This window comes from Spinacia oleracea, chromosome 4, assembly GCF_020520425.1.
Source record: "Spinacia oleracea cultivar Varoflay chromosome 4, BTI_SOV_V1, whole genome shotgun sequence".
NCBI classification, from domain to species: Eukaryota; Viridiplantae; Streptophyta; class Magnoliopsida; order Caryophyllales; family Amaranthaceae; genus Spinacia; species Spinacia oleracea.
The window spans coordinates 179,301,841-179,322,489 of record NC_079490.1 but is presented as its reverse complement, the minus strand read 5'-3'; the positions used below and the strand labels follow the sequence as shown (position 1 = coordinate 179,322,489).

At 40.6% G+C, this 20,649-nt stretch overlaps 2 protein-coding genes and 1 long non-coding RNA gene across 3 annotated transcripts; 1 reads left to right on the top strand and 2 right to left on the bottom strand.

The window, feature by feature from the left end:
• Nucleotides 1–257: 257 nt before the first annotated feature.
• Nucleotides 258–9,081, bottom strand: LOC110787995 (rDNA transcriptional regulator pol5). The gene is made up of 9 exons (XM_021992626.2): nt 8,915–9,081; nt 8,089–8,699; nt 7,183–7,308; nt 6,892–7,089; nt 5,659–5,886; nt 4,418–5,536; nt 3,774–4,061; nt 2,154–2,598; nt 258–1,335 (listed from the first exon to the last, which is right to left on the bottom strand). The coding sequence occupies exons 2-9, from the start codon at nt 8,665–8,667 to the stop codon at nt 488–490; spliced, it is 3,831 nt and encodes a 1,276-aa protein (XP_021848318.1). The 5' UTR covers nt 8,668–8,699; nt 8,915–9,081; the 3' UTR covers nt 258–487.
• Nucleotides 9,082–11,355: 2,274 nt separating this feature from the next.
• Nucleotides 11,356–13,397, bottom strand: LOC130459654 (uncharacterized). The gene is made up of 3 exons (XR_008919184.1): nt 12,808–13,397; nt 12,420–12,481; nt 11,356–11,790 (listed from the first exon to the last, which is right to left on the bottom strand). It is a non-coding gene; the product is annotated as an uncharacterized lncRNA (long non-coding RNA).
• A 1,870-nt stretch (nt 13,398–15,267) lies between these two features.
• LOC130472224 (uncharacterized) lies at nt 15,268–19,295 on the top strand. Its single transcript, XM_056842735.1, has 3 exons — nt 15,268–15,401; nt 15,536–17,869; nt 17,939–19,295. The coding sequence occupies exons 1-3, from the start codon at nt 15,268–15,270 to the stop codon at nt 19,293–19,295; spliced, it is 3,825 nt and encodes a 1,274-aa protein (XP_056698713.1).
• Nucleotides 19,296–20,649: the final 1,354 nt, after the last annotated feature.

The following is a 20,649-nucleotide window of genomic DNA, read 5'->3' as shown; positions in this document are numbered from 1 at the left end:
TCCTCTCTTCCCATCAGACACTCATTTTTTTTCTGAAGCAAACCTCCAACTGAATGGGGTAAAGTAACCAGGTGCATGCTCTAATTAACAACACACAGTTTTATACTTAATACTCATTGCTAAATATTTCCAGTTAAACATACTGGGTACTTCCGGTCGAGTTCAGTTCATGTCAGGTAACTTCAAGTCAAATTCAGATCGGGTAAAGTATTGTCACCTCTACTTTCTGATTGCACAAAAATAATTACCCTTTCCCATAATAACAAGAATCATCCATAAATGTGAATAACATCAAATAAATATTTGTTTTTTTGAAAAAAAAGATCTCCGAATGTAAAACTAAAATTCTGTATCCTAAATTAACAAAATTGGAAGTCTAGAAGCACTAAAGATTGGTAGAAGTTCCCCGAGTGTAAAAATCCCAATCATCCCTACCGAGTTCTGTATCACAATAATGCTAAACCCAGAATTTTACAAAGACTTCAACTCAGTTGTTCATTTTCTTCAAAGCAAGAAACAGCTCACCAAATTGAGACTCACAAGCAGCATGAGCATCTGGTTCTAATGTCTTAAGAAATGATTTAGTCATGTTGTGGGTGGATATTGTCTGGAAAACCTTGCCACAAAACTTCCTTACATCAGCCCGTCTTGACTGCTTCTCCGGCATATGTGTTGCCAACTGCTTTATCAAGTGACTGAGTTTAGACATATGAGCCTTCAAGAATGTCTTTGATGCTTCTGGTGTACTTTCTGCAAGGACTGACTTCAAGATTTCTAACACTAATTCAAGAGCTTCGACTCTCCTGTAATCAGACTTTCCATCCCCACATTTCTCCACGAGAAATCCAAATAGATGCCGCGCAACCCAAGGCCTTCTCTTGAATACTTCTTTTAAGAACTCCGGCTTTAATTGGGACTTCTTGGTTTCAAAGTATTTGACAAGGGCATCCTTGAAATTTTCAAATACCTTACTGAGGTCTGACTCTGAGATTTTTCTTACCTCGATAATCTTCAGAAGCCAGTATGTCGATTGCTGAGCAAGGGAATTAATCATCTTGTATCGATTCCAGGAAAATGACTTCTTCTTTTGTTGTACACTACCAGAGGTTTTCTTTTTCCGAAATGGTCTGGAAGCCAGCCGAAGGCTCTTTTCCAGTAGACCTTCCAAGGTAACGAGTTGCACATCTTCTGACTTGGGATAGTCCTTTGCCTTGAAGATTTTTTTTTGCAAAATTCCCCATATACGTTGTGCAAGTTGTTCGCTGCCTTCGGTTGTACTCGGATTCACAAATGCTTGCACCAAATTTGAATATACAGTCAAGACCCGTGAAGAACCTGTTGTTTGAAAGAAGCAGAAACACAAGTTAAACTGGAGGTTTAAGTTTAATTACCTCCCAGACAAACAGATGGAACCAAATGAAAAGCGAGCAGCTTTGTTGGTTACCAGAAAACCACTCACAAAATATATATTTACAGACATGCCACTAATTGCAGTTCATTTAAAAGATGGGGCATCAGATAAACTAGCTGATTTTATGTTTAAAGGGCCCAACTGCACAAAACACAGATTCCAGCAAGTGATTTAAGTTAAAAATCTTTTTAATCAGTCTTATACAGTACTTCCCTGTATATTTGACACCTAAGAAAATCACAGTTTCAATCCTACTATCCCATTTAATTGCCCATGTAAAGTACCCACATTTTTTTAAAATAATGGAAACACAGCGGAATTAAAAAGATACTCGTGTCCATTTGGCATGTTCCCATTTGAAGCCGGTATCCTACATATTAAAAAGAATTTAGTAAACTACATGATTGTTTAGACATCAATTCCAGGGGAGACATGCTAAAATATCAGTTAATTGGCTCATTGTATTCTTTGATAGATTCCCTAGTCCCTACAAACATGTACAACTACCTGAGTTTGAGACAGTGGAGACAGGGAACATGATTTGTCAAAACCTCAAGCCAGGACTAGTTGGTTACAATCTTATGGCGACTTTCGCTTTCAACTCGATTCACCGCCTACGTGCCTTAGCGCCCAGTCTTATAAACAACCCCCCCACCCCCCACCCCCCACCCCCCCTGGTCCATAGGCTAAAACGTCTCTTTGCTTATGCTATTAAGACTTTGATCAAGAGTGTAGTAGTTACCTGGATTCTCATGAAGGTAGATTTCAAGCAGTGAAAGTACACGGAGTTTAAATAGTATGAGCTGCGCATGAGCAGTGTCACCCCCAGCTTGGTTCTTTCGTTCCTGAAAAATCTTTGCAAGATAGGAATCCATCCGAAACATGGCCTCATCATCCATGTCTTCATCTGAATCATCATCTGAATCAGAAGCATCAGGAAATTCTTCATCTGACGCATCAGCTGTAACTGTAGCTTCAGTATCATCAGTCATTACGGCCGTTTCAACAGCATCAGCTTCATCAGATTCTTCTGCTTCTTCTAGGTCTAGAAGGTCATCATCGTCAGCATCACTACCATCTTCACTATCAGCATCCTTACGCCTAGATGGCTTTAGATCTTTCTTTATCACCCGCAGCATCCGGAGCAGCCCATCATCAGTAACATCATTACAAAAGTATTTAAAAACCTGCAAAGGAAATAAAAGTAGCATCAAGACAAGGGAAGGAAATAGCTTTATAAATCCAAATACACTACAAAGACGCGCATTGTATAAAGATTTAACAGACACAAAAGGGATTGTGTCTGATCATTTTGATTCCAGAAAAAGGAAGGGGGAATGGCAATTTACAAAAATGATCGCATTTGGGCTGGAATAATAACATAAGAAACATATACTTGAGCACTTTTCAAATATCGTCAAATAGCACCCACACCTTAAGGAATAGTGTACATAGTTGAAACAATGTAAAAGTGTCAAGGGAGCTATAGATAACCTCTTTGCCATGACATCCAACAGACTACCCGTTTTTATGGTATATCAAATACGGGCAATACCAGGAACAAGGCGTCCAAATAGCAGCAGCATACATTTTACATTCATCCTTTCACAAAACTACCAGCAACGTACATACCAGAGAGGCTCACTCAATAAAGCAGCAGAACTGAAGACCCACCCCCAAAAACTTGAACAGGCAGATGGCTTATCCATCAATTGGAAATGCATCTTGGGAACAATCAGGTGAAAGCATGTTTATCTTAATACAATCCAATTTCACATAAATCAAATGTTACTTTATAAGCTAAATAAGAAAGACGCAGCATCAAAAATACAACCGAGCATAGGGATTGCTGTTGGTGTGGTCGTCATATGTCCATATGCATGGAACCTTGCCCCAATACCTAAGTAGTTGTTGCTAGCAGCTACACGCGGGTGGTAATTTATTATGATTAGATAAAGTGTTATTTTAACTACTCTTTTCAGCCTAGTACCTGCATCAAACTATCAGGTATGGAGTATGACACAGGCACACAACACGTGTAGGCTTTGAATTAAACGGGGAAAACAGAAAACCCTTAAGAAAATAACCAGATATCAATCTTGTTCATGTTCGTAGTGACCCTTGATTCCTTGTCTGTCTATTAAAATGTTAAAAGTAACATAGGATGAAGCCACTGAACAAAGAAACGGTCAAATCATATAAAACCAAAAACATCTATCCAGAAGATATTTACATGGACCAAGAATTAAAAAGCAGAAAGTGGCATGCTTAAGTACTGCATGGAACTAGATAACATCAATTCTTCTGTCCCCAAAAATGTCTGCCCAAAGAAAGTGAGAGAGCGTGGAATAGAGGTTGTTACCTGCTCAACTGCGGACCTCAGAGGAGCTGATGACTGTGGCAACAATGACAGCAATGTGTCCACTAAAACATCCATCAATTCAGGGGATTCACCATCTTCTGCCTCATCCTCCTCAGAAGACTCAGGGGGGTCATGAATAGAGAAGGCTTTCCGACAACATATTATAAGTTCAGAAGCAGCTTCTGTAAATTCACCAGGCCTCTGGAGAAGTTGAAGTAGTAGTTGAATGAGCAAGTACCTAAGTGCATGTAATTTGTTTGCATCTGCACTGAGCCCACGATTTCTCTCCTGGAATTCAGAAGCACACGATAGATAAACAGTCAATTAGCTTTGTTCATCACATGCATGACAACAAAATATAAACATCCACGATCTATTACCCCACTCCTACCCTTGAAACAAAAACCGAGTCACACTCTGAAATAGAAAATAAAAAAAATATGTTTAGCTAATGTAGTCTTCCTAAAAGATTCAAAACCATTACTAACAAAAGAAAAAAGTGCTCACAAATATGATCTTCAACAATCAACAGTTTAACACGATCTAACCCCAACACATTTCAATCCCTCCCTCCTTTTGTACCCCAGCCCGACAAAAAGGCTAGATATTGTGCAAATTGAAATAAAAATATCATTTTCAATAACCTCTCTTGAAAGAGTTGATTCCAAAGCCTGTAGCTTTTTGAACGTCTTCTCATCCTCATTGCTCAAGGGACGAACAAGGGAAACGGAAGGAATAGTGCACAATGTGCCCAGAAAACGCATGAAATAGCAGCCAAGGTCATTTGTCTCAAGGCTATTTGGCAAAGCATGAGGTCCCTCAGCTTTTTGAGCATTGGAAAGCAGTAACTGAAGCTGGTCTATACACATCTTGCAAAGAGCACTTGAGATGGGTGTTTTTGGCCATTCAAACTTCTCTTGTAGTTCAAAAGATGTCACTTCTGTACCAAGTGATGCAGAAAACAGACCTTGTACTGCTAGGAACTTCATCACTTCCTTTTGCACCCGGAATTTTGCTTCAGGGTCTAGTGTCAAATATTTCAGAAGAGTTGGAAGCGACTCCACTATCCAACTTTTCATCAGATCAGAATTACTATCAGCAGATTCCTTATCCTCAACTGAACCTATCTCAGACATGTTATCAGTAGCTAGGTTCTTATCTGATGGTTCATCAGAGGCATGCTCTTCATTTACAAACATGCTAGTCAACTTTTGCATGAACAGCATGCAGCCAGACTCGGTTGTGAAACCAGCCATTAGATCTTTAATAGTTTTTGTTCGAGTTATACAATCAAACCTCCCACCACTATGCTTCTGCAAAGCCACAACCACAAAAACCCTTTTAATGTCATCTGAGCCAACCCAGTCTAATAATTGTTTGAGGAAATGTTCTGCAACTTTATACAGCCAAGAATCCTTGGTGGACAATATATCCATGAGGCCCTGAACAAACTTGTGGGAGAGAACAATAGGGATATGAAAAGCAGGTAGCCTTGGAAGCATCAGAAGTAAAATATCAAATGCTAAGTGTTTCCGGTCATGCGATGAGGTCAGCAGGGACCCTTCAAGGATCACCTCACAAAAACATCTAAGGCTCTCTGCAATATCTTCATCAGAAGAGCTCGATCTGCGGCTCTTTTTGTTCTTTTTAGTCGAACTTAAACTTGATGAGGAATTAGCATCTTGCAAGACTGTGTCTGGTAAGAGAAGGCTGACCAGGAGAGGCCAAATACCATGAACTCGTGGCTGGCAGAATGTGGACTCCTGTGGGTTTTTTAAGAAACAGAAAATTGAAAAAATAAATAAGACAGAAATAAACATTACTATGATTCAAATCTTCCTAAGAATAATGACACTGAAAGGGGGAACAGAGCAATAAGATTCACCTTTAAGCAATTAGCAATAGAAGTCAAATGGTCAACAGTGAAAAACCTGCTTGGACTGAATGGACGAGGCAAAAGGTCATCAAAAACAACACTATCAGTGGCAGTCTTTTGCCGAATTTTTAATGCCAGAAGCAGGGCATCAGGATTCCCCTCAGTAGGGGCTGCTGCAAACCACTCACGAAGTCCAGGAGCATAAACGATATGATTCCCCACAGCTTCTATGGGCAACTGCAAAACCAAAAGCCAGAAGATAAGTTCTTGTGATTATTGCACCATAAAAGCAACAAAAACATCACATGCCTTGAAAGAGGAGAGTTTACTGTTGTAGTTGGCTTCCTAATCTGATATCCAGGATTTTATAATCATTGTTTCAGGAGTAAAAAGATTTCCTGATCTTATTACCACTCAGAAACTAGACGGGGAAAAAAGAAGATTGACCGCAAAGGATTGCATTTTAAGAAAAGCATCACATTTGTCAATTTCGACAATCTGTCTCTAACTACTGACTTCTACATATGGTCTCGGTTACTCCAGTACAAATATAAACCAATGTATAGTTATTCTAGAAAGCGGATTATTAGCAGCACAAACACCGAAATCACTGTATAAAATTTAGAAATATTTTATGACCAAACTCAAGTTAAAAATAAAAAGTAAAATCCAGTACTTCACATAACCATCACGCTCTTATAAGTAACCATTACTCCTGCAACTTGAAAACAACTTATTAAAACTAATGACAAACCCAACAAAACCAATGCACAAAAAGTGCCAGCCTATATAGTCTCGCAGGTTATAGCAACATACTTACATACTAACAATTGACCACTATCCAAGCCTCCAGGGACAAAGTTCTTTGCTGATGTCAGATGGCTTACGTTAATTGCACTCTTGCAATTTACCTCAAATATTTAGGTCGAATAATGACAATCCAACATAGGTCTGGACTCTCAAAACTCTTTGTTTTGGACCAAAAACGTGGAACACTTGGATAAAATGCCTGAGTCTTTCACTTGAACATGTAACTATGTTCAAATCTATGTTGAATACTAGCAGCCAAGTCTGAATAATATAAGTACGCTTATATATCTGCTTCCGGCCATCCACAACCACACAAATAACGTGTACATTATGCACCTCTCAAGATATACAACAAAGAATCACACAGCAAGACAAACAGAAATGTTATGGAATAATCAGGAATGCTCCCTTTCATGTAAAGACAAGCCTTACCATGTCCATTAAGTTCACAAGTACTGAAACAGTTGGCTCTTGCAGGTATCGTTTCTTGGATGCCACAGACATAAGATGACTTGTAAATTCTTTGATGTAAGGGCTATTTATGTCAGACGCACATTCTTCTTTCAATCTCCCAGACCTTGCAATGGCACCATACGCAAAAAGACGACCCAAAAGACAATCCCTTGCCTCCTAAAGTACACAAGCACAACAAAAAGAATATATCTATTATAAAAAATCAAAACCAGTCGCAGCAATAACTAAAAGAAAAAGTGCATTTTCTACCTGGCCTTTCATTGAAGAAGTGACCTCCAATGAATCAACTATCAGCTTTAGCACTGAATCAACTCTAATCTTAGAATTTGTGCTGACTACTATTGTCAAACCTAAAGCAAATCCTTGTCTTGCACACTGCACCAAAAAGAAAAAGTAAACTGCAGTTAGATGATGGCTATGTAATAGATACAAGTTGTTACTGCCTAAAGAGCACCCATAAGAAAAGAAAACATCCAGAACATCATGATGAACATGAAAATTAATTTATTTGCAATTCGCTACTTTCAATAACTAAGGCGTTTCCTCTGAATAAGTGATGATACAAAGCAGCTAATCATTGTAAACCGGAATTAACAAAAATCCCGACTAACTCCAAAGTTCAGAATGCCAGAGAGACAAGAAAGAGAGCAGCCATACACTTCAACTAGTGATTATTTGAGGGGCAGTGGAGTCTAACAGCAAAGGGAGAAGGCAAAAACCCATAATTAATTTATGGAGTATATAATACAATTAAAAGAAAAAAAGGCGTAATTGAGGAGCACCAAAAGATGAGGTGACCATTTTGAACGGTAATTTCCCTTTCTTCTTTGCTTTTTTTGCAGCAAGATATGCAACTGTTATTGCAGTTATCAAAAGTCTAATCATCACCAGACAACTCGAGAATTACGTACAGTCTAAAGTTTTAAGTAGTATTTGACAATTGCTTGTTTACAAGAAAACTTCATTGCTAAATACATTGAAGGCAGCAAAAACAACCCCATTCACATGATTGGAGCTCCCAATTGATTGAGCAAAGAACTCGGCTCTGCAATAAGCTGATAACAGGGCTATTGTACAGCTACTTATACCCGCACACCACCAAAAGGAATGAAAAGTGAAAGAGGAAAAACAAAGAGCAAGAATAATAAGTAGTACCTCTCGCGATGAAGAAACACCACGAATAAGCCTTCTCACAGCATACCGTACGGGTGGTGCACAGTTATCTAGACCATCATCCTTTGCAGCTTCCAATTGAAGCCCACCTTGAACAGAATCCTCATTACCACCCTGCTTATATGCCCTCTGTATTTCCTGCAACTCAACCGCCAATCTCTCAGCAGCAGCTTCTCTTTTAGAGGCATCAGCCGAGGCCAATTCAGTAAAAACCTCCATGTGAAGAACTGGCTGACCATTGCTACTACTTGCTGTTCCCGGGTCCTCAAATTTCCATACAGGTGTTTCTTGAGCTGGCTTTATTTCCTTGCTTTCAGTAGCACTACTATGTCTCACCTTATCTAACAATTTCCTCTTCTTTCTCCTCTCCATAGGTTTAGCTGAGCTAGAAGCCGGAGTTGAAGGTCCATCACTCCCGCCTTCACTTCGCGGTCCATTATCCTTCCCCTTCTTCCCCTTCTTCCCCTTTGTCTTATCTAACCCTAATTTTTCGTTAGAAGTTTCGCCTTCTACAACTATTTCCTCCTCTACAGAACTAGGTCCTCCTTTCCTGCTTCCCATTACTACCTGCTAATTCCACTTAATACAAAAACCTGTTTACAGCAATAACCAAATGACCTAAAATCAAACTCAGAAAAATCGAAACATATCAAAAAATCTAATACAAATTTCACAACATCGAAACAAAGCTAACAAAAAAAACCCCAACAGAATATATGTAACAGTTTAAAAAATTACATCTTTGAATCAATAAAAATACAGAAAAAATCAACAGAAAAATCGATACAAAATACTTGTAGATAATTACCGAGAATAGCAGGAGCAGAGGAGAGGCGGTTGGCAGAGGCGGCGCCGAATGTAGATACAACTACAAGACGCTGCTTTTGTTGGTAGGGTTTTAAGAGGAAGAGGAGGGTTTTAGGAGGAGGAAGGAGATGCAAAGCACTGGTTTGGAGTTTGAGGAGAGAGGAAAAGATTGTGACATGGACACTTTTTTACGTTTATTTTTTAAAAACAAAAAACAAATATACAGTCATCTCCACACAAAAAAAAAAAAAAAAGGTAAGTATTTCGTTCTTCCTCCGTAGTTAAATTTGTTAAAATAAAATAAAAGTGAGTATTTATGTTATGGAGTACTTCGTATTATTTATTGAAATAAATCGATGATGGTTGAATAATTGTAGTAATAAAATAGTACTCCCTCCTTCTCAAAATTATAGTCATGTTTTTCAAATCAGACGTCTTAAAATTATAGTCATGTTACTATTTTTTATTATTAATATATTCACTTTCTCATGTACTTAAATTAATTAAAAAATGGTTTTTTCATGAAATGCTCCTGAGGTTTCACGAAATTCATCAAATACCCCTACGTGTTTCAAAATACATAATATACCCCTGTTTTGTTCCCAATGTTCACCAAATACCCCTATTTTGACTTTCCGTTAGTCCTCCTTTAAGTCATGTTTATAATTCACCAAATGCACCTATTTATAAACATTTTGCACAATATACACCTATTTGTAAACTTGTTTGCACCAAATACCCAAACTGCTTTTAAACTGCATAATTTAAATCTAACGGCTTTGCAGTTCTAATTAGAGCAGTTTGTAACAAATTAGAGCAATAAATAGGGATTATATTCCATTAAAAGATGATTAATTTGCATAGTAACTTTACAAAAACTTTGATTGCCATAATCTATTTGTGCATAAGGTTTAGGAATCAATGCTGAATTTTGGTCAGTCCAACTTATATTGCAATGAGCTTTGTCTCTTGCACAAACATCAGCAATCTGGCTTTTGGATGGCGCATCTTTTTGTGGCTTCCCTAATCTTTCCCAAACACATTGCCATGGTTGGTTGATATTGGAAGACGGAACTACTGGAAGTATAGAATAAAGAAAAAAAATCAAGGGAGCATAACACATTTGTGAACACTTTGCTACAAACAAAAAGTAGGAGGTAATTCAGTCAGCACAATGTCCTGAGCAGACTTGTAAGCCAACAAGGTGTGCTCAGCAGCATCAATTCTCTCACTTCCACTCATGAATTCAGCCAAATACCTATGGTAATCAGTTAAGCAGCCTTCATCTTGAGATAAAAACACCTTTGACTCAGAAGCAGTTGCAGATCAGTTGATGGGTTTGAAGGTGGTGAGGAAGATGTGATTATAATCTCTACAGTTCGATGCAACAGGAACGGATCAGTTGGGTTCCTTTTTGCAGGCTCTTTTCACTGATGATTTTGAGATCTCAATTAAAAGCATAAACATCAAGAATAAGGTTGTGCAGGAAGTTGTGAAGAAAATAGCTGATGGGTGGCCTCAATACAACTCCTGAACTCCACCATTTCCTCTTACCTCTCAGCCTGTTCAGCCAATTTGGGCAAGTACACATTCTCTTCCCGGGATCCTTCTACCGGCGACATTGTTTCTCACTTCAAGCAAAAATTAACGACCCAGGAAAGCATTCGGGTCAGGGTTTCGCCGTCTGGAGAAGGAGGTGGAGGTGGTTTGAGGAGAGAGAATTGAGAAGGCGTCGTCGTCTTCTTCTTCGCTTCCGCCGCGCTTAGTTCTCTCCTCTCAATGAATTTCTCCGGTAAAATGGATTCGTCGGTCTTCCTCGATCTCCTCTCGCCGCCAGCCTTCAACCTTTTTCGGCGGCAATGGTGGATTCGCAGGACTTTCCACCACCTACACCATCAAATCACTTGAAGAATTGGCTTGTATTTCTGGGTAATTTGAGGTGAATCAGTGGCTATTGATGAATTGGGGTAAGATCGAATATGGGTTAAAACTTAGAAACAACATAGGAGATGAGAGGAGAGAGAATAAATGAGATTTTAAAAAAAAAAAAAAATGTAGAATATTAGGTAAATAAGGGTAAAAACGTAAATTAAAGCTAACGGAGAGCTAACGGTCGTTAAATACAAGGGTATTTGGTACACGTTAAGTTTAAATAGGGGTATATTATGTATTTGGAAACACGCAAGGGTATTTGATGAATTTCGTGAAACCTCAGGGGCATTTCATGAAAAAACCGATTAAAAAATGCATTGATAACACAACAAAACAAAAACAAGTACTATATTCCACTTCCCATTGTACTATATTTCGTACTATATTTCATTTTTTTATACAAATCAATAATTATTTGTACTTTATTTTATTTTTTCATGTACTATATTCTTTTTTTTTCTTAAAACTCATGTTTTTGGGTCAAATGGGACTATATGGGACGGAGGGAGTATGTGAATAATTGTGGGACCACAAAAGGAAGAGATATCTCTATTATACAAGTGAAGAGGTGAGGTTATTTAATAAATTCACTTTTGATGTCTCTTAGTGTAACGCCCCGACTTCTAAACACCATTAATTAGGTTAATTATCTTTAATTAGCAGCGGAAACCCTAATTTAGTCGGAGCGTCACTTGCCGTATCTCCCTCGTGGGAAATACAAGGCGACATAACCTTTTTAAATTACTAAATAAACTTTAATAATAAATACTTTTAACATCTGATTAAACATTAATATTAAAGTCTAACTCAAATCATGAAATCGAACTTAGACTTTAAATAATACATCCCTTTATTGCTAATGACATAGTTATCTTTATTTAAACATCGATCGTGAATTTGATGGTTGCATCCTCACTCTAAGGCATCCCACGATCTTCTTCGTACCTAAAACAAAAGCAACATCGTGAGCCGAGGCCCAGTAACATACTACCCTAACAGCGTAACCTCATTTCAATTCATTTTATTTACTTTGCAATCAGGGAGAATAGAACATAGTAAAACATTTTCATAAATGAAATAAAACATCATTTATAACTTGAAACTTTGATAGTTCCCATTTTCTTAAAACCTTCTTTTTACTTGGTAACTGACAAGTTAGCCTTGCGGGACGTCTCCCACCTTGCGATAGTCCTCAAGGAGCACTCTCCCTTGTTGGACATACGCCCGTACCTAAATAGTTTCTCTTTTAGCTTGCGGTAACCCTCAAGGAGCACTCTCCCTTGTTGGGTGTCCCGCGGTACGGCGGTACGTGCACGACCTAGAAATAGTAACCCCACTAACTGCCAGAACCGGTTACACTTGTATTTATCATGTTTTGTATCTTATTAGTAACTCATAGACATCGTTCTTATAAAATCATACATAAACATGCTTGAATATAATCATCATAAAACATACTTTGTAAACACATTTCATATCCCACAATCCAATAAAACACATCATTATAAACATATTTCATAAACTCATAAAACACATTTCATAAGGGGATTGTGGGTGTTAGCAATAGATGTTACCTCAACCGTAGTTTATACTTCCTGTTCGATGGATCGTTCTTCCTGAACTCCGAGTCCAATTTCTTTCAAAATATTAAATAATTGAATTAGTTACTAATATGGTAATAATTTAACTTAGAAATTTCTATTTATTATAAATAACGAATTTTCAAAAGAAAAGTTAGAAATATATAAATTCATAGTTTTAATGAAAATATAATTAAACACCAATTTTAGTAATAAATATAATTTCATAAATCGGTTTTCAGGAAATATATTACTTGAATTTCATAAATTAACGAAAACATTATTTAAATCAGATTTCATAAAAATCAATATTATTTTAAGTAACCATTTTATTTCATAAAACACTAAGATTTAGTAAATGGACCAAGGTGTCAAAACTTACATTGGGAAAATTGGGCTAAGTGATTTGGGCTTGGCTTGAGAAATAAATAAAACAAAGTTCCTAAATGGAACTTGTTTTCTTTTTCTGGGAAAGGAAACACGGGAGCAGGGGAGGGGAGGGCTCGAAGGAGGAGCAGAGGAGGAAGAAGGGAGACAGGGGTGGCGGCTGGGCGGCGCACTGCGGAACCACGGCTGAGAGGCGACAGCGGTGGTGGTGGTTTCGCGGCGGCGGAGCTGCAAGGAAAAGGAAAGGGGTGTTCGAACGAAACAGAGAAAAAGCACGGGAGGGGTGTTTCTTGGTCGAACCCGGGGCGGCGCAGCGGCCTATCGCCGGGGATTGAGGTGGTTATAAAAGGTGGTGCGGTGGCTTGGGGGGGTGCAGCAGCGACGAAGAAAGAGGGAGACAGAGGTGTGCGAAACAGAGAGGAAATAGGGGAAGTGGTGGTGGTGACTTGGGGCGGTTCTGGGCGGTCGACGCGGTGGCTGGTGGTTCGTGGGTTGGTGATTGGTGACGAACGGAGTGGTGGTTGAAGGTGGTGGGTAGTGGTTCGAAACAGGAAGGGAGCAAAGGAACAAAATTTCAGATTTTGTTAATTTGATTTTTGCATTGAAATAATTCTGAAATTGATTCAATTTGTAATTAGGTGGATTTCTAGAAGAATAAAAGTTCTTGGGCTCCAAGGAAATGAATGTAGACTGAAATAAGGGAAGAGAGGAAGGAGAGAATGGCTTCCTTCTTCCATGTACGTGGAAGGCAAGGGAGGAAGAAGCAAATTGAAAATTTTGTCCTTTAGGGGCATTTTAGTAATTTCAAGTAGTTAGGCCAAATTTCTGAATTTTAATGGCTATTTTAGGAAATTACTAAATATATAAATGTTTAATTAAAACAAAGTCTCGTAAAATATATCGTTAACGAAAAATAAATAAATTTTCGTTTATAAATTTATCATTTAAAATAAATCGTAAAAACGTTTAAAATAACGAAATTTTTAAATTATTTCTAATAATTGAAACGAAATTACGTTAATAAAATATTATTAATTTTTAATAAACGAGTTTAAAAGTTTCGGGGTATTACACTTAGATTACTAAAATACCTTTCACACTTATAGAATAATATAATGACAACATAATCAATAGAAAAAGCCAAAACACTACAAGAAAACGGCAACAATTCGACCGTCGAAAATAGTCGGTAAAAGGTTGAATTTGGTCGGAAAATAATTTAACGACCACTTTTAGTCGGTAACGGTAGTCGGAATTTTCCTGGTCGGTGTTTGACTAAAATCCGACTGAAAAGTAGTCGGTAAAAAATACTGACTACATTAACGACTACTATTAGTCGGCAAAATACCGACTACAAAGTTAGTCGTATTTTAACGACCACTTATGTAGTCGGTAAAATATCGACCACTTTGGCGGTCGGTAAAATATCGACCACTTTGGCGGTCGGTAAAACACCGACCACTTTAGCAGTTAGTAAAATACCGACCAACTTAACAGTCGGTACTTTACCGACCAATGTGGTAGTCGGTAAATTACCAACTGACTTCTTGTCGGAAAATCAAGATAGTCAGTCGGTAAAATTATATAAACAAATAAAAAAAATTGAAAACGGCAACTGGTGATAACCAGTATATTGATTCCAATTCAATTATATCTAATCTTGGAATGTTAGATACGACAAGTTCCAGCCACACCATAAAATAAAAGAACTTGACATTATTATTAATTTATTATAGAAAAGTTACTGTACGGGTATGCTACCAGCTGGCTGGTAGCATCGCCAAAGCCGTTAAGGATAAAAGCAGATGAGCCTTACCGGCAATTATTATTCCCTACCAGCATCTCTTAAAAGCCGGTAGGGAGGAGGCACGTGACCAAACCAAGAGGTCAACGGGTCGCTATCAATCGGGTAGGACCCATTTGACCGTACGCCCAACCCGCGCCTATATATATGGGCTTCATTTATGACCAAAAGGTACGCAAACACAATCATTTCCACTTAAACCAAAATACTTATTACTCATCATACCTGACTTTAGCATCGGAGGGGGGATCCTCGAATCACCCTCGAGGCTAGTTCACCTTTGTTATCTGCGCAGGATATCATCAGGGTAACAGCAACACTCGACCAGCAAGACATCTCCAACCGTTCCCAAATCTTACAGGAACAATTGGCGCTAGAAGGAGGGGACTTCCCAATCTTGTCAAGTAAATCAGCCATCATGGATGCCAACAACAAAAAACCTAGAAAAAACAACAATCTCCCACAATCAACAGTGATCACACCAACACCAGTAGCACAACCCACCGCAGTCAAACCTTCTCTCTTACCTGTCTCAACCAGCCAAGTCACACCACTTACCGATCCTCCCCCAAAAGCACTCAAGTCACAGATAAGCATTGCCCCCCAGGTTTTGAAGATCCGAACGACGTGATCATAGAGGACGAAACGTCCATGGAAGAAAGGGCACAGGATTCCCCACCCCCCCCCCCCCCACAGATTCAGAGCAACATCTCGGCGTTGTCTCAAAGATTCACACCACAACAGCTGCTGACGGCTTCGGCCGTCATGAAGGCTATGGCTGAACTGTCCTCAAGGAGGACAGAGGGAAATCAGATCGTGGTTACCGGCAGTCGCCCGGGTGCGATGCCGGTTAGAAATCTCTACGAAACCCTAGAGCAGTGGTACTGCCAGCACAACCTGAACCAATACTTGTACACAGTGAAAACCCGGGTAGAAGAAAAAGGCATAGCTCTCGGCGCAGAGAAAGGTCTACTAGACGTCGAGAGTCGGTGTCAGAACAAGAAGGGTCGATTCCTGCTGGTAGGGAATCGACACCGTACCACGAGGAGTACATCGTACAGTCTCCACAGCCGGGTTGGAATAGATATGAAGGATATCTACCTCATCAGGAGCCGATGAAGCGAACCATATACCCCAAAGACTCCCCACTATGCAGGGGTATACTGGAGCAACCTATGGAGAAAGTAAAGATGCCGACGTGCAAATACAACGGAACCACAGACCCCGAAAATCATTCCACCGCTTTCGAACAACACATGATGCTGTATTCTGACTCAGATGCCATGTGGTGCAAAGTGTTCCAAACCACCTTATCAGGGGTGGCAGCCGATTGGTATAAGAAGTTGCCGGCTGGATCGATATTCAGTTTTCGGCAGATACAAGAGGACTTTGTAAGGCGATTCATTAGCAAGGTTGAACGAAAGAAAACATCTGGAGAGCTGATGTCAATCTCACAAAGGCCGAAAGAACCGCTGAGAGAGTACCTTACTCGGTTTAACAACGAATCCATCACCATACCAGATTTACAGCAGGAAATAGCCGTCTTGGCTCTGTTGAGAGGGATGCAAGAATGCGAGTTCAAAAGGTACCTGGGAAGAAAATCATTTACCTCGCTGGGGGAGGCCTTGAGAAAAGCAAATGAGTATATCAGGAGCGATGAGCTGATGCTAATATCACCCATGGGGGGAAATCAGGCAGTACAATCGGCCAGGAAGGATCATGTTCCCATACAGCAACACAATTACCGGAAAGATAACAGTAGAAAGGAGGGCCATCAGCAGAGAGGGGGATATCCGAATAGACAACAGCCGGTAGGGGCTTATCAGGTGTACACTCCCCTGAACACCGCCAGAGCCACCATCTACGCAGTTAATAAATCGGCAGCGTGGAGAAAACCGTTAATGATGGATACCCCAGGTAACAATAAGAACTTTTGTGCTTTTCATAATGATCATGGTCATTACACGGAGCATTGTAAAGAGCTCAAGGATAACATCGAAGAGCTGGTAAGAAGGGGATACCTATCCCAGTACAGGGTTCGACAGGAAGGCCAGGGAGGAAATAATAGACAGGGGAGTTCGCATAGTCATGCCCCATATACACCTACTCAGCCGGGGTATTCACAGCCCACTGGTAGGATTGAACAGGCACCACCATCCCTGCAAGAAATCCGGTCATTACCGGAAACAAGCAAAGATGGGGCCGATAGGGGAAAAAGACCCACTGTCTGGGTGATCTCTGGAGGGCCCGTGCATGGAGGCACAGTTAGCGGGGCGATAAGAAATCTAGAGGAGCACCGGCACCTGGTGAGTTACCATAGCGCAAGGAAATGGCCGGAACCAACCCCCCTACCGGTCATTGCGTTCACTTCGGACGATTGCCGCGGCATAATATATCCCCACGATGACCCGCTGGTACTGGAACTTGAGATAGCAAACTTCCCCGTCAAGAGATGCCTGATTGATGGAGGCAGCTCTGCGAACATCATATTTTGGGAAGCTTTCACTCAGCTGAACATAGATCACGGAGAGTTAGCAAGGGTGAGCTATCCCGTTATCGGATTCTCTGGGGCCAGCGTCTACCCAGAGGGCAGTATCCGTTTACCGGTTCAAGTGGGCAGAGGATCATCAGTCAGGGACTTAATGGTCGACTTTTTGGTGATAAAAGTACCAGCAGCGTATAACGTAATAATTGGTCGACCATTTATTCATGACGCGCAGGCGGTGGTGTTCACATATCATTTGACCATGATATATCTCTCAAATCTCGAAAGAACAGAAAGGGTACATGGCAGTCAGGAGACTGCCAGATCGTGTTATCTGACAGCGATAAAGGCACCAGGAAGGATGGTGCCGAAAACCAACCTTGCCCGAGAAGCAAACATGCCAACCAAAAGAAAGAGAGGGGATCTGAGCATGGAAAATTTTGATGAAAGGCCTGTCTGCATCCCAAGGCCGGCTGCAGATGGAGAAACTCGGGAAATTGAATTGATAGAGGGAGTTCCAGAAAGAACGGTACGAATAGGTGCCGATATGGAGGCAGATCAGCAGGTCAATCTTATCGGCCTGTTACGAGAACATGCAGACGTCTTTGCCTTCTCTGCAGATGAAATGCCCGGTATCAGCCCGGACATTATAGTGCATCGTCTGAATGTAGATAAGTCAGTCAGGCCGGTAAAGCAAAAGAAGAGAAATTTCTCCAATGAAAAAAATGCTGCAATAAAAGAAGAAGTAGAAAAATTGCTGGAAGCAGGGTTCATAGAAGTTTGTGACTACCCCGAATGGTTGGCCAACGTGGTCATGGTAAAAAAGTCAAATGGCAGTTGGCGAATGTGCGTAGATTTTACCAACCTGAATGGGGCATGCCCCAAGGACTGCTATCCATTGCCACGAATCGATAGACTGGTAGATTCAACAAGTGGCCACGCTCTTTTGAGTTTCCTGGATGCCTTTTCAGGGTATCACCAAGTCAGTTTGTGTAAGGCCGATAGAAAGAAGGTCGCCTTCATCACAGATTCAGGGGTATACAGCTATAAGGCTATGCCGTTTGGGCTGAAGAATGCAGGAGCAACCTACCAGAAGTTGGTGGATAAGGTATTTGCTTCCCAGAAAGGGAGGAACGTAGAGGTATATGTGGATGACTCAATAGTTAAAAGCCGATTGGCCAGCGACCACATCGACGACTTGAGAGAAACTTTCGAAACTCTAAGGAGGTTCAGGATGAAGTTAAATCCCAAGAAATGTGTATTCGGGGTCCGATCAGGAAAGTTCTTGGGTTTTCTAGTAAGCGAAAGGGGAATCGATGCCAATCCAGATAAGGTAGATGCAATTATGAATCTACCAGAATCCGGTTGCATAAAAGACGTGCAAAAGTTAACAGGAAGAATGGCCGCACTGACCCGGTTCATTAGCAAATCAGCAGACAGGTCGTTGCCCTTTTTCAACGTGTTAAAGCAAAACAAGAAATTCAAATGGGGAGAAAAAGAAAAAGCAGCTTTTGAGGCAGTAAAACGGCACCTGCAAGCCTTACCCACAATAGCTCGACCAGATGAAGGAGACACACTGCAGCTATACATATCTGCTTCTCAACACACAGTGGCAGCAGTACTGATCATAGAGAAAGATAAAACACAAATACCGGTGTACTTTGTCAGTCACATCCTGCAAGAAGCAGAAACGAGGTACTCCTTGATAGAAAAGTTGGGGTTGGCAGTACTGATTGCAGCCAGAAAGCTGAGACCTTACTTTGATGCACACGGAATCCAAGTCCTCACAAACTACCCACTGGAAAAAGCAATGCAAAAAATGGACACATCAGGTAGACTCCTAAAATGGGCGATTGAACTATCAGAGTTTCACATGGAGTATCGGCCCAGAATGGCTATAAAAGCCCAAGCGCTGTCTGACTTCATAGTCGAAGCATCATACCAGGAGGAGGAAATAAAGGAAGGAAAATGGGAAGTAGCAGTAGACGGCTCTGTCACCAAATCAGGTGCAGGAGCAGGGGTAATAGTTACCTCACCAGAAGGAGATCAGTTCGAATATGCTATTAAGTTCTCTTTCCAGGCGTCAAACAACGAGGCAGAATACGAAGCCGCAATCGCTGGCATACAGATCTGCGCGACAGCTGGTGCTCGTAGGCTCACACTCACAACCGACTCACAGCTGGTAGCAAACTAGTTCTCAGGAGAATATGAAACGAAGGAAGATTCCATGAAACGATACGCCGAAAATCTTAAGCAGTCAGTGGCACAGTTGGAAAGCTTCGAAATAAAATTAGTACCCCGATCAGAGAACATGTTGGCAGACTCCCTGTCAAAACTGGCCAGCTCAAGTGCTCTGGTAAAATCAGTAATGATAGAAGTCATGCATCGAAGGAGCACTGAAGTATTGGGGAAAGAGGTGATGGTAATCACAAGCCAACCTGAATGGTATGATACCATGTGGGCATACAAGAGAGATGGAACAATGCCTACAGAAAAAACGGAAGCAAGAAGGTTGATGAGGAACTCATGCTGGTTTGTAATCATCAGAGGTCAACTCTACAAACGAGGTTTCAGCTTGCCTCTTTTACGATGTATATCAGCATACGAATCGGCACGACTGATAGAAGAAATACATGAAGGAGTGTGTGGAAATCATCAGGGAGGAAAAACCCTTGCACTAAAATGCCAAAGGCAAGGATACTACTGGCCGACAATGCTAACAGACGCACAAGAATACGTCAAGAAATGTGAAAAATGTCAAGTTTTTTCAGCAGTCATCAATCGTCCTGCAAACGATCTCATGCCAATCCTAAATCCAGTACCGTTCGCCCAGTGGGGAATGGACATTCTAGGACCATTCACAACGGCATCCGGTGGTAGAAAATTTCTGATAGTGGCAGTCGATTATTTCACCAAATGGATAGAAGCAGAACCGGTGGCAAAGATAACTGCAAATCAGGTCAAAAAGTTCATATGGAAAAATATAATCACCAGGTTCGGATTACCGATGGCAATCGTGATGGACCATGGGGTACAGTTTGATTGCTCGCAAGTTCAGAGTTTCTTGAGTATGTACAAGGTTAAGTTTGCCTACTCTTCTGTTTGTCATCCCCAAAGCAATGGACAGGCAGAAGCTGCCAACAAGCAGCTACTGGCAGCAATGAGAAAGAAGCTAGACGACTACAAGGCTGGTTGGGCCGATATTGTTCCAGAGATACTTTGGGGAAATAGAACCACCGTTAAGGAAGCAACGGGAGAGAGCCCATTTCGTCTATGTTTCGGATCAGAAGCAGTGATACCAGCAGAAGTAGGGTTACCTACATTCAGGATCCAGCATTATGAAGAAGACAAGAACGGTAAACTGTTAAAGCAGGAGCTGGATCTTCTACCAGAGATCAGACTCAGAGCAGAAATCAGATCGGCGGCTTACAAGCAGCGTATAAGTAATGCCTACAACAAAAGAGTAAAACACAGACAGCTTGAAGTAGGAGACCTGGTGCTCCGCAGAACTGCAGCTACAGGCAAGGCAAAGGTCCAAGGAAAGTTAA

What these genes read in the sequence shown, in the direction of transcription:
- LOC110787995 (XM_021992626.2), bottom strand. Translation starts at nt 8,667, where the DNA reads ATGGGAAGCAGGAAAGGAGGACCTAGTTCTGTAGAGGAGGAAATAGTT. An exon ending in AATCAACTCTTTCAAGAGAG is followed by an intron (nt 4,062 to 4,417) that starts GTTATTGAAAAT and finishes TCTGAATTCCAG; the next exon opens with GAGAGAAATCGTGGGCTCAG. An exon ending in TGAGGTCCGCAGTTGAGCAG is followed by an intron (nt 2,599 to 3,773) that starts GTAACAACCTCT and finishes TTTCCTTTGCAG; the next exon opens with GTTTTTAAATACTTTTGTAA.
- LOC130472224 (XM_056842735.1), top strand. Translation starts at nt 15,268, where the DNA reads ATGGAAGAAAGGGCACAGGATTCCCCACCCCCCCCCCCCCCACAGATT. An exon ending in ATGAAGGCTATGGCTGAACT is followed by an intron (nt 15,402 to 15,535) that starts GTCCTCAAGGAG and finishes ACTTGTACACAG; the next exon opens with TGAAAACCCGGGTAGAAGAA. An exon ending in GAAAAATTGCTGGAAGCAGG is followed by an intron (nt 17,870 to 17,938) that starts GTTCATAGAAGT and finishes GTCAAATGGCAG; the next exon opens with TTGGCGAATGTGCGTAGATT.